This window comes from Helobdella robusta (assembly GCF_000326865.2).
Source record: "Helobdella robusta unplaced genomic scaffold HELROscaffold_1, whole genome shotgun sequence".
Classification (NCBI taxonomy): Eukaryota; Metazoa; Annelida; class Clitellata; order Rhynchobdellida; family Glossiphoniidae; genus Helobdella; species Helobdella robusta.
Genome location: NW_008703570.1, coordinates 11,233,740 through 11,247,147, shown reverse-complemented (window position 1 = coordinate 11,247,147; position 13,408 = coordinate 11,233,740). Strand labels below are relative to the sequence as shown.

At 30.7% G+C, this 13,408-nt stretch overlaps 1 protein-coding gene across 1 annotated transcript; it reads left to right on the top strand.

Moving 5' to 3' along the window:
• Window positions 1–6,053: 6,053 nt before the first annotated feature.
• HELRODRAFT_62544 (hypothetical protein) lies at window positions 6,054–11,788 on the top strand (the record flags this gene model as incomplete). The annotated part of the gene is made up of 11 exons (XM_009011433.1): window positions 6,054–6,113; window positions 6,249–6,452; window positions 6,796–6,892; window positions 6,950–7,080; window positions 7,896–8,018; window positions 8,573–8,649; window positions 9,577–9,685; window positions 10,305–10,466; window positions 11,015–11,111; window positions 11,304–11,368; window positions 11,687–11,788. The coding sequence occupies 11 exons, from the start codon at window positions 6,054–6,056 to the stop codon at window positions 11,786–11,788; spliced, it is 1,227 nt and encodes a 408-aa protein (XP_009009681.1).
• Window positions 11,789–13,408: the final 1,620 nt, after the last annotated feature.

Here is a 13,408-nt window from a genome sequence, read left to right as displayed (position 1 = left end):
TTCTGGTCCTTTTCTCTGGAACTCTCTACCTACTTCTCTAACTATTTCTCCATCACTTGCGAAGTTCAGAGCGGATCTCAAGACCCATCTGTTTTCAAAATTCATTGAGGAGCGCTGTTGAACATCGCGGAAATAGCGCTTTATAAGCTAATTGATTGATTGATTGATTGATTGTTATGGTCGGGAGGCACTTGAATTTGAACACAGTCAGTACTGAATAGTATTTGCGATTGCGTGATAGTTCGTTATTTATTAAGTTTGGCGTTGCAACTGCAAAGAGATTCCTTTATATTAAGTGTGTAATGCCAATTTGCAGTATGATATATATATACAAGTACATTGCCTGTAAACTGTGTGACAGCGTTATTCTACAACAAAAATGTAAATTTAAAAAAAACGTTTTATTGAATCGCTTTTAAATTACTATTAATAATAATTTCTATCGCGTCCTATGCATAGCTTCAGGGACGCTTGGATAAACGATGACTTTTGACTTTTCTGTCGGCCTGGATAAACAAAAAGTTTTTTAATCATTTCTTAAAAAGTTTGATAGTTGACGAATAATGGCAGGCAAACCATTCCTTTGGTAAAACATTTGTGATTAATTCCCTTAAAAAGATTTTGTTTGCGAATGTATTAAGAAGTTTTTTTGAAAGGTTTAGGCAAAATTTTGTATACGTGAAATAATAAATTGTTTTCTGCTCAGTATAAAATGGATATTTAAAATTCATAACTATCTGTTTAATGTATTTAATCAACAAACATTTCAAAAAGAATTTTACAAAAATTTTTCTATTGATGAAAGACTGCCATTGAAAGCCATAGTTATAGGATTTCAAAACGTTTAATGAAGCCACTGAATCACGTTGAATAGCGAATGCATTAGAAAGCAATAAAATATTCTTAACATCATCGTTGGATGAAATGGAAAATTTGAAATAAAAATTTGGATTAATCTTGATGATTGGATCATTTGAAAATATTAAAACTTAAACTGAAATAGCTAAAATTTTTTATGAAAATTCATAAAAATATGAGAATTTCAACCAACAAAGAGGTAAAAAATTATAGATATATTAATAATAATAATTTAATAGAATAATAATCTATGCCATCATCGTTGTCATCTTGCTCTCTGAAAATAAAAGTTCTTGCCAAATTAGGTTAAGACGAATACTCTGGTGTCTGGTTTTACCGATTTCTTTAATATCTTTAAATTCTTCTTATTTCTTTTTTTCCAATCATCTAAGGTTAGCTTATGTTAACTTTTTGCTCTTTTCTTATTAAAACAAAATGCTATCTAGTACATTGTCAGGAGTAAAAAAAAGGGAAAAAATATGTTTTTGCTAATCATAATAACATGTTCCAGCTGTTATTAAAGTTATTAAGACTGTTATTACGGTTTTAATTAATACATTTTTATTATTCTCATATTATTTTATTTTTATTTATAATAATATTATTTATTCAACAGCAAAAATGTCTGCTCATATTTTAACTTAACAGAAAAATTTATTCAAACACCGAAGAAATCTTCAAATTATGATGAAAATGAGGAAAATCTTCGAAAAAATATTTCGTGACAAGATAATCTTTACGAACGAACAACGCAACATAGTGCCTCGTCATTTCGAAGCTTCATGTTTCAAAATTGTCCGTGTTTTGATGATGATAGACAAAAATATTACAACGTCATGGGACAAAAAACGAAATTAGTTACATGTTCATGTTCACAGAACAGCTTGTTTGATTTTTCAACTGACATCTTTCAAAACGCCTTCACACTCTCATACTTGTTAAGAAAAAATATTTTTTTTCTGGTGTTTCCATGTAGTTTATTAAAAAATGGTACAGCCCGAATTTGTCTACTCAACAGTTTTAGCAGATTTAAACTGTAAAAAATAAGTTAAGCGGAAAGAATTCTAATAAAATGTACAGCTGAAGATTTACAATGTTAAGAACACGCACACATCTTACTTAATTCCAAAACTTTCAATTAATTTAAACGTAAAAAATTAATGAAAAACTGAGTGAAATGTTTATGCCATTACAGCTCACAACTAACATAATTGAATTGCCTGCCGCTGGTCACATTTGTTAAAATTTTTAAAACCCACATTGCAGTAGGTTTTATAAATAAAAACGTAAATTGCTGTGATTTATTTTCATTTGTGTTGAATTTTTTATACAACATCTGCCAGCCAATGTCAATTTGTTTTTCTCTTTTTTGTTTACCTACAAAAGTTAATTTGTAGCTGTGAAATTTAAAAAAAATCAAAATTTTTACTTTGAAAATTATTATAATTGTCATTATTTTTTAACTTTGTGTGATGTTTAGATTATATTTTCAATATATTTTTTTTACAATGAAAACGTTTACGCAGACGATGATGGTCATTTGGATATATCTAAATCACATTTAGGTAGTAATTGTAGTATTTGCTGGTGGTAAAAATCTACACAAATTTAGTACGTAGTAGACAAAATAAACGCTCGAATTTGTATATCTTTCTGCTTGGTTCGTTTCAAAAGTAATTAATCCATAGTTCTGGCTAGAAATATTGGTACTAGATTGATGATGGCGGTAATGTATTATATTGATGGCATTGTCTCAATAATTTACCAGAATAAATTCCGGTCGTCAAGTGAAATGATGGGATTGAGTGTGAAATGTGAAATATTTTGCTTATTTTTGAATATTATTAATGAAATATAATAAACATACTACTACTTCTACTACGACTACTATTACTACTACTACTACTACTACTACTACTACTACTACTACTACTACTACTACTACTACTACTACTACTACTGTTACTACTACTAATGCCACTACTGCTACTGCTAATGTTGCTGCTGCTAAAACTACTACTACTGCTGCTATATTACTACTTCTACTGCTATTGCTATTGTTTTGCTACTGCTACTACAACTGCTACTATTCAAGAAAGCAATAACAAAATAATAATGATTTAATATTACCCAAAATAATGATAACAATATTAATGCTACTAAAATTTAAAATAACGAGAAAAAACTAACAAAAGATGAACTGAACTACACAGGAAGTGGTGGTTAAGAATTTTTAAAAATACGAAATGGCGTCAACCACTCAAAAAGTGGTGCTTTAAATTTTCTATTTTTTTTCATCTGATCGACAAGCGCGATACTTTTTGACGAATTTCAATTGTAGTAAGTTGATAATTTAAAATTTTTAAAATTAACGAGCATTTTAAAAAATGGTTGATGGGTTTTTAAAGATTTAAAATTTTTAACATTTATTTTTATTATAAATAATTTTATATTTACTTGAATTTCTTTTGAAAACATTTAATAAAAATGCTAGGTTGAGGTTTTTAAATAAAAAATGTTTTTTTGTCTGAATTTTTTAGAAAATATTCAGCGTTTTTTGTCAGCGCTAATGTGAATATAAAGGGGATAAATTAAAAATTTGTCAATCATATTTTGGGGGGACGGTAGAGAGGCAGTAGCTTCCCCCCATTATCAATCAATCAACCAATCATTCAATCAATTAATTAGTTTATAATGCACTTCTTCTGCGATGTTCGACAGCGCTCCTTTATAAATTTTGCAAACAGATGGGTCTTGAGATCCGCTGTGAACTTCGTAATTGGTGGAGAAGTAGTCAGAGAAGTAGGTAGAGATTCCAGAGAAAAAGACCAGAAAAAGCAAATGCAGATTTGGCAAAAGTGTTTAAGACGAGTTTAAGAAGAAGTGAGAACAAAAAGACGATCGTGAACCGGCGCGTTTAGGTTCAATTAATATATCTGATAAGTACTTAGGAAATAATTTAGATAGAAACTTATACATAAACGTGCAAATTTTACAAACTATTCTATATTTTATAGGTAGCCAGTGCAAAAGAACAAGATATGGAGATATATGAGAAAAGAAAGGGGCACTAGCAACTAGACAAGCAGCAGAGTTAAAAGCTTTACTTAAAGGTTAGAGTGTAGAGTCAGAAACAGTCATTTTTTTGTATTTTTTGTGAAAATTTATCCAACACGAATCATTTTTATAACATTAAAACACTATTTTATGTTTTCTTGCTCAATTTCTTATAAAACAGGGTTGACTGATAAATTGGGTACGTGCATTATAAGTTGCACACTTCTTTGTGCCCTTTTCGTGTTGTTCATTTGTGATTCATTCTTTATATTTTCATGAATAAATCTGAAAGTTAAAACACGGTTATTTTTTTTACTCAAAAACATCGTCTCAAATAGGAAAATTGACAAAATCCTTGTCAAAGTTTTTTTGATAGAATGATAATTTGTGATAATTATTGATTTTTTTACCATAATTTAACTAAAATTAAATAATTTTTTTGAAAAATTTTCTTAACATTAATTATTATATTTGATAACACTAACTTGAAGTTTCATCATCATCACCATCATCGTCATCATCATTGTCGTCTTCATCATTGTAGTCATCATCGTCTTCATCATTTAAATTTTTTCCAGCTTTTTTCAATCAGAATTTGAAAAAAATATATCGCGCGAACTTTGCACGAAGAAGGATTAAGATCTAAATGCAGCGAGTTGTGATAATGAGGATTAGAATGATGACGACGACAACGAAGACGACGATGATGATGACGACAACGATGATGATGAGGTTGAGTAGAGTTATGGAGATGATTATGGACAGAGGACATTTCCGTTTTAATATGGCTTTTTTTGTTGAATGACTGACCACATACAATGTCGCAATTATATACGTTGAAAAAATTTAATTTATAATCATTATCATCATTATTCTCATCGTCATCACCATCATCAATGATTTTTTTCTTCACAGCATCGTCATCATCATGATGATGTTTGTGATGATGAGGTAGATGATGATGTTTGTGATGATTGGGTTTTATTTTAAAAATACAATATTCTTGGATCCCAACTTTACACCAAAAACGTAGCTGCAGTATAATTGTTATTTTTTTCGTATCTGGCGAATTTTTTCTTCATTCAAAGTTTTGAAATAAAAATTGTGCCTATAATGATTTGGTGTTGATAATAGTGAGGAAGACGATGACTATGATGGCGTTTTGATGTTTATAAAAATAAGATATACCATGATGATGATACAAATGATGGTGAAACAATGACATTGAGATGATAAAAAAGATCATGATACAAACGATGATGATACAAACAATGATGATAGAAATAAGGATGATACAAAGAATGATACAGTCCTCTGTACCATGAACAGGAGCTGCTAATTAAAGTATTTTATGTCTGCTGTTGGCTGAGCCAGTCGTCGTTCGTTCTCATCCACCCTGTCACGCACTTCTAATTGTTTCCGATGACGTCCTTTTTGTCTCTGAGAGTTAATCTTAGGAAAGATAGATGCGTTTAAAAATTTCTTTCATGCTTTCAACATTTTTTTTTATTATTCTTTAAAAATCAGGATCTAACAGACGCATAGAACTGTATAGAAACATTATTTTATTTTATTTTATTTTAGGCTGTTTTGTGCTCGAAATGAAATAAATTTTGCTGGTTATTCATGAAATGTATTTCATTTGATAAAATTAATAGATTTTTGTATTTTTAACGCTAAAAATATTCGGTTAAAAATTGCTTTCAGAGTGCATTTTTTGCGTTAACAAAGCAAAAATTACACGGACTCCATTAAGTGAAATGAACGAAAAAACTGTAAAATCAGTTTAATTTCTACGCGACTAATGCCCAATGCAAAAGATGGTTCCTCCAGATTTCATAATTATAATAAATAAGATTATTTCAAACATTAAAAATATTTTTATTTATGAATTAATTGCGCAACTATTAGCTAAATTATTTATTTTTTATTTCTTTATATAAATAAAAATTCCATGGGATCAAAATAATTTAGTGTGGTTTTTAAAGAAAGAAGCTTGCCATATTTTGTTCTCGTATTTCGTATGCGACTTATTTGTTTCCTGAATTATTTGCGAACTTCTCTGTCCTGTAAGTTGTTTTTGTAGTCATTGAATTAAAAAAAACATTAATTAAGAATATTTGTATTTACGAGAAATCATGGCCTCTAATTATGTGCCAGTTAGTGACATAAAATGTCTGGAGCATCAGACTTTGAAAGTTAGTAGAGGACTTGAAATGCTCTTCTAAAAAATTTAGTAGTCATGATTAGATTGGTAGAAGCAGGCAAAATGTCTATTGTCCTGCAAAATGTAGACAATGGACATTTAAGATTAATAAATTGTTTTGTTTCAGGTACCTTATGAAGTCCTGAATAAAAAGTTTCGAGTTGCGCAGAAGAGCATAGACAGGGAGGTGCAGAAAGTCCACACGGTTATTAAAGAACTTGAAAAATGTATTGATAACCCTGCCACTGACATGGAGCCAAGCAACAAAAAACAACAGATAAGTCAGGCCATTATAGGCGTTACTGAAAAGCTCATTTACCTCAAAAGAAAGGTCAATCTTTATTTAATCATTAGATTTATTATTGTGGATTTTAACTTTTTAGTGAGGTAATTTTTTAATTAAAATATAACATGTTTTAATTAATTCATCTATAAGATTTTAGTTATACTAATCCTAATTGGCCGCTAGCTCTCAAATGTTTGATACATAAATAACAATTTAACATCAGAATCCTAGTTATTGAAAAGCATATTTTTAATAGTTACTTTTAAGTAAATTTGCTATTGTTTGGAATTTTTTTTTAAACAACATTTATTTCATTTTTTTAAATATATTATAATCTTGCTTATCTTTTTGAATATTGAAAATATTTTTGTTGATTTTTAAAAATCAGGCTGAGGAAGTTGTCAAGGAAGAAATTGATGCAGCAAAAAGTTGTAAGAGACGTATAGATCACTTGAAGGAGAATGATTCAACTCCTGCCACTCCAGGTCCATCATCTTCCTTGTCGTCATCCTCTGCACTTCCTTCACCTTCCTCCTCCCAAGTCAGCATGGCGTCTACTTCAAAGTTGAATGCATGGAAAAGGAAGAGATTAGATCGGATGCTCGTCGAGTATTTCTTGAGGTCTGGCTACTACAACACAGCTCTCAAATTAGCAAAATGTTCCGGAATTGAGGTTAAACTGAATTTCAAATATTTTCAGAATTCGTATTTTTTTTATCACTTGAGATGATTTGAACAATTATTATTCAATTCCTGTGACGTGAATAACATCATGACATAATACATCATTGTATTTAAGAGTTGTGGTTTATTTTAAATTTCAACATGGAACAGATATACTTGAAAAAACAGCTCATCTTAGCTTTCAAAAATTATCCACTGTTTGAAATGATAAGTTCTTGTTTACATTCTTTCTTAGCCATTTGACATTTATCAGCGTTTTCCTTGAACACGTGAAGAGAATACGTCTGCATTAAATTCACCCACAGGAACAACCATTGCTCATATTTATTTGTTAATTCAATTATAATATCTTGTAAAATTTTATAAGGAAATAAATAATAAGAATAATATACAATGATGATTATAACTTGTTTATTTTTTTAAAAGCTAGTGCTAGATTAGCACCTTAAAATTCTAAGTTATTCTAAAAATGATGAATTGGCTAATTCTTAGAGCATGGTTTAACAGTTAGGTAATTTTCAGACAGATTTTGTCTCAAAAAGATTATGATGAAATTGATGATAAGAAGAATATTAAATATAAAGTTAACTATTATACTGACTGAATATGTGTGTGTTTAATTGTACGAAGGATTTGAAGGAATATTTAATTGTACAAAGGATTTGACAGAATGTTTAATTGTGTGCAGGATTTGACAGAATGTTTAATTGTATGCAGGATTTGACAGAATGTTTCATTGTATGCAGGATTTGAAGGAATGTTTTATTGTATGCAGGGTTTGAAGGAATGTTTAATTGTATGCAGGATTTGACAAACATTGATCTGTTCCTGGTGTCCAAAGAGGTTGAGGCAGGCTTGATGATGAAGGATACAACAAAATGTTTGGCCTGGTGCCAAGATAACAAGTCCAAACTCAAGAAATTAAAGGTTCTTTCCGTTTTATTTTTTATTCAATTAGTAATTTTTCTATTGTCTATTAGTGAGATTTCACACCAATCATTAATTTTTTATTATTTTTATACATTTTTAATGTTTATTGGTACCTTTCTTATAGTTTGTTTCATTGCAAGGATAATAAACATCACTGGCATCTGAATATGATCTAAAACAATCATTTCATTTTCAGTTATTTCAAACATTCATCACCAGTTCTTCTTTTATTTTCAAGATAAAATTGTAAGGCTTTTAAAGTAAGATCACTTGATCTGAAACATATTTGTACTACTAACTCATTAATCCTGGTGTATTAAGAACTTAATATGAACATATCTGTTTGACATGCCAGGTTTACTTAACGTTGAATGTTTGTTAAGTTGTAAGCTGTTAGTTACTATTTTAAGTTTTAGTTTTGTCATTCTTCATAAGTCTTCTAAACATTAGCTATATTTGAGGTTGAAACGTTATTATTGTGCGAAAAAATGTGTCTCTAATGTTGAAAAAAAGATTTTGTGTGAAACATGTTCTTCTGTTTTTCATTTCAGTCAACTTTGGAGTTCAAAATTCACCAGCAAGAATTTATTGAATTGGTTAAAGCGGGCAAAAGAGTTGAAGCCATCTGGTTATTATATTATTATTATATGCTATCGCACTAAATAATATATTTATTAGTAAATAAACCATCATAAATAAATGATGAACATTGGTTTTTTTTAATTCTTTCACTATTTAGTCACTAGTTTGAACTTTGAAATGCATTCTCAGTTTATATTGTTTACTAATCAGTACGCTTGTGTATGCTCCAATATTTATTTCTAACATAAAAACAGATCATTAAAAATTTATGTGTAATTTTTACAAAATTTCTTATATAAATAAACTTTCAAGTAATTATGAAAACTTATCTTTCATCTTCTCAGCATCCTGTTTGACATCTTCTCACTCATTCTTCCTCATAAATTAGGTCTTCTCAAATTTTCATTTTTAACTATTTTTAACTCAACAACACACGTTTAGACGACATTTTCCCCGAGATCGGGGGTTGCCGTTTGGCTACCTATGATGAAACCGAAATACCCCTCGACGCCATTCACATCTGTCACTCGCCTCAGTATCACCCAACCCCGCTTGCCCCATCCAACCCCGCTTGCCCAAACTCAAATTATTTTTAACTCAAACAAATCATTTATAAAATAAAATGATTTCACTAAATAAATATTGCCAAAATCTTTTCATGAATTAATAACTGTTATCAAATAATTTGACGGTCACAATTTCCTCCATTCAGCTACAAAATCTATTTTGTACAAATTTTTTAACAAACTACAGCAGCGCTAACAATTTGTTCCAAAGCTAGATACAATAAAAACCTTAAGAAACGCTGACAACATTTTTAGCAATAACAACATATCCAACATTAATGACTACAACAAGATCAGCCACACTACAAGAAAACAACATCATAAAGTATCTAGTTTATAAAAAGTAAATGCATCACATGCAACACAACGCGTGCAACAGCACAACACCACACGCAACCACACCACAGGCATGCCAGGAAATATGTATCTTCCCTTGAGGACCCCCTCTACTCTGAAATCCAGAAGACTATGGCACTGCTGGCATTTCCTCTGGACACACAAATTGCACCTTACAAGGTTCTGACTTTATGTTGAAAGATTTGTTGGGTTAGATGTGTTTAATAGATTCGATTGATATTTTGATGATTAATTGATTGATATTTTTTTTCATGGTTTATTTATCAGGCGTTTTTAAAAAAATACTTTATAAAAATTTTATCAAAAACCAAACAAAATTGTTTGCAATGGCTTCATTGAAGTTGAGTGCATGATAGCAGGAAGTTCTGCATGCCTTAAATTAATAGCAAACAGACATAAACGTTTGATGTTGCCAAGGGGAGTAGTCGTGACAATAACACATGACATCAACTGTCTCCAGTGACAACAACGTGCTTCGTTACTGTCACATGTAACGCAACGTAATGTGTGTTGTCAGTGTTGATTGATGGTTGATCGATAGATCTGTCCTCTCCTGCCGAGAAGTCATACAGATGCTAAAATACTTTTTGAATATATTTTTTTAATCTTTACGAGACCGTTTTTCAATGTTGTTTGAAGTGATGATTTTCATGGCTATCTACATGATGATGTTAGTGTTATTATCATTAAAAGTGTAATGATGATGATGACGAGTTGGTTGTTGTTGCTGATGATGATGATGAAGAGGATGAGGAAATTGTTCATTGTTTATTTACAGGAACTGCTCGACGAGAAGAGATGGCAGCTGCTGATCGATTTGTTTCGCAAGGAGAACTACAAACTCTACCAGATGAACAACGATTCCATCTTCATCCTCACTCTCCAGGCAGGCCTATCCGCTCTCAAGACGCCGTTAGCAGCTCTTTTTTTGTTTATGTTCGTTTGTTTTGTTTGTGTCCCTCTATTTTCTTGTTTATTTGGTTTGGTTTATTTGTTTATCTCACTTTTTTAATCATTTAGCAGCTCTTTTTTTGTTTATGTTCGTTTGTTTTGTTTGTGTCCCTCTATTTTCTTGTTTATTTGGTTTGGTTTATTTGTTTATCTCACTTTCTTGTTTGTCTAATTAATTTGGTTCATTTTCAGGCTGTTCGTTTAAACGATTGTTTGTACGAGCACATTAAACTATTAAATCATTAGGTGTTAATCATGACGTTATAAATAGTTAAAAATGCCTTGAACTTCTTTGTAACTTATTTTAATTGATACCATAGAATTGTTATCTAAAAAACTTTGATACATGAAACTTTTGACAACAGCCAGTGTGCAGTCACCCATAAGAATGACTCCAGCAACAACGCCAACCTAAACAACAGCATTTCCACTTCTGACAACTCTGCAACACCGACAGGCACCTCCCCCACAACTCCCACCCCATCCAACCCCCCGTCATCGGTCACCTCCCCCAACAACAACACCATCAAACCACAGACCAACTGCCCTGTTTGTTTACCCCTGTTCAACTCACTAGCCTGCAGACTCCCCTACGCTCATACTGCCCAATCGAAGCTTTTTTGTTTCATTTCCGGTTGGTTGGCTAGCTTTTTTTAAAAATAATTAATGCGTTGATGGTTTTCAAATGTAAATGATAGTTCGAATTTGTGATGTAATAAACAACAACCTGATTGCTTGTAGAGAATGCTTAACTTAACTTTAGATTTATTTCAATTAAACCGTTTGCAACTTTAAATAATGATATTTTGAATGATTGATCTCCAAGGAGAGCAGATGAATGAATACAACCAGCCAACCATGCTGCCAAATGGTTATGTCTATGGATACAACGTAGGTGTTTGTTTGTCTTGCTGTGGTGCTGCTAATGATGAAGATGATCATATTGATGATGATGATGATGATTGATCTTTGGAAAATTGTTGCTAATAGAATTTTCCTGGTGATATGATACATTATTTTCAATTAAATTTTTCTTCACTTGGGTCCATTTTTAAAATTTTTCACTATTTTATCTCAGTAAAATTAGCTGACTAATTTATTTATATTCACCAATGAAAATTTTATTTAAAATTAATTAATTTAAAATCACAAAAATGTTGAATTGTTGGGGTATAACGGTTATGTTGGTGACTTAACCTAACTTAACAGGCGCTGAAAGAGATGGCGGAGAAAAGCAACAACGTCATAACATGTCCCCGCACCAATGAAGTATTCAACTTCGCAGACGTTCAAAAAGTCTTCGTCATGTGATCAACTTTCTCTTTCTTGCTATCTATCTCTCTCTCTTTCTCTCTCCTATCCTTCTCTCTTTACTATTCTTCATAAGTTATCGTATGCATATGTATGTTTGTACGTGATTGTGTTTGTACTTCCGATGCACGCTTTTGTGTTTGTGTGTGAGTTTGCGTGTTTGTTTTTAGCCTGCATTATGCATTGATGTGCAAGCAATTAGCATTGATATTTTGTTTTGGAGGTTTTTTTTGGACCGTTTAGATAGGTTGGGAGAATGTGTAGAAGTTTTGTATGATTTTATGATAGGTTGACAGGTTTGATTCATTTAGTGCATATGTATGAATATTCATGTATATATATATATATATATATATATATATATATATATATTCATGTATGCAGTTAATTATCAAGTCTTCAATTCATTATTCATTCATTGTAATGTTAGTGTAGTGTGAAGCATAATCATAGTATTTTCATCATTTTCATCTACATTATGGACGTTGAGATGTTTGATTGCACAACTGAACAGTAGACATCCGTACTGAGAATTAAGGAGTCTTGCTGGACTCCTCGACATAGCACTCTCCTCATTGATTGATGAATCGATTGATTGATTATGAACATAGCTTTAAGCCACCATGCCAACGTTAAACTCTGCCAGTGTAATTGGTTTATCCGTCATTTAGTGAAATATTCATGTTTCGATCGATCGGTTATTTAGTTCCAGGTACTTTTTGATTTAATGGTGAATGGACATGGAGAAAGAAAAAAAAGTGTGAGTGAGATTTGAGAGAGAGAGTGAGATTTGAGGGAGAGAGAAAGAGAGACCGAAGTATGAAATATGGTCTGCCGGAAGAATACCTTAAATTTTCGATGCGATGTTTAAGTGTTGGATGTCTCTTGGAAGGTGTGCAATGTCGTACAGTAATGCGTGTACAACTGCTTTTTGTACGCGCAGTGTAAAGAATAATAAAATAATAATAATTTCTTAAGCTTTTGTTCTTGTTCTTTCAATTCAATTTAAAAAAAACAATTCAATCTTATTATCTACTGGTTTGTTTGTTCTCTGATGACTAATTCATTGTAATGAGTAATCGATTTAATTTATTTTCTCTATTGTTAATTAATGATATTATTATTATAAAATATTATTTTAATTATAGTTTACTTTGATGATTCAATATTATAAAAAAATTTTTTCGATTGTCAACAAAATATCGCTAAACGCCAAATGTTTTGTAACATGGTAGCGTTATCGGTTTTAGTCAAATAAATAATTAATTTCTACTATTATTATCGCTTTTAGTAATTTGTGTAAAAATCTAATAATTAAAAGTGATTAAATATATATTATTTATTTATACGTATATGTCATTCGAGTAATTGTTTTCTTTTTGTATGCCATCACTGATCTATGTGTTGAATATTTATTAATTAATTTATTTATTATTTATTCGGTCGATCAATTTACCCTTAGCGTAAATCATTTACTAGTTTTAACACTTATCAATCCTCTATTATAGTCTCCATCCCATTACGGGCTGGACTTTTTTATTCCAGCCATCATTTTTAGCACTTAGCTGTCGAATTCTTAATATATAGCTTTTAATTTAGTTAGCTTATTTAAGAAAATTT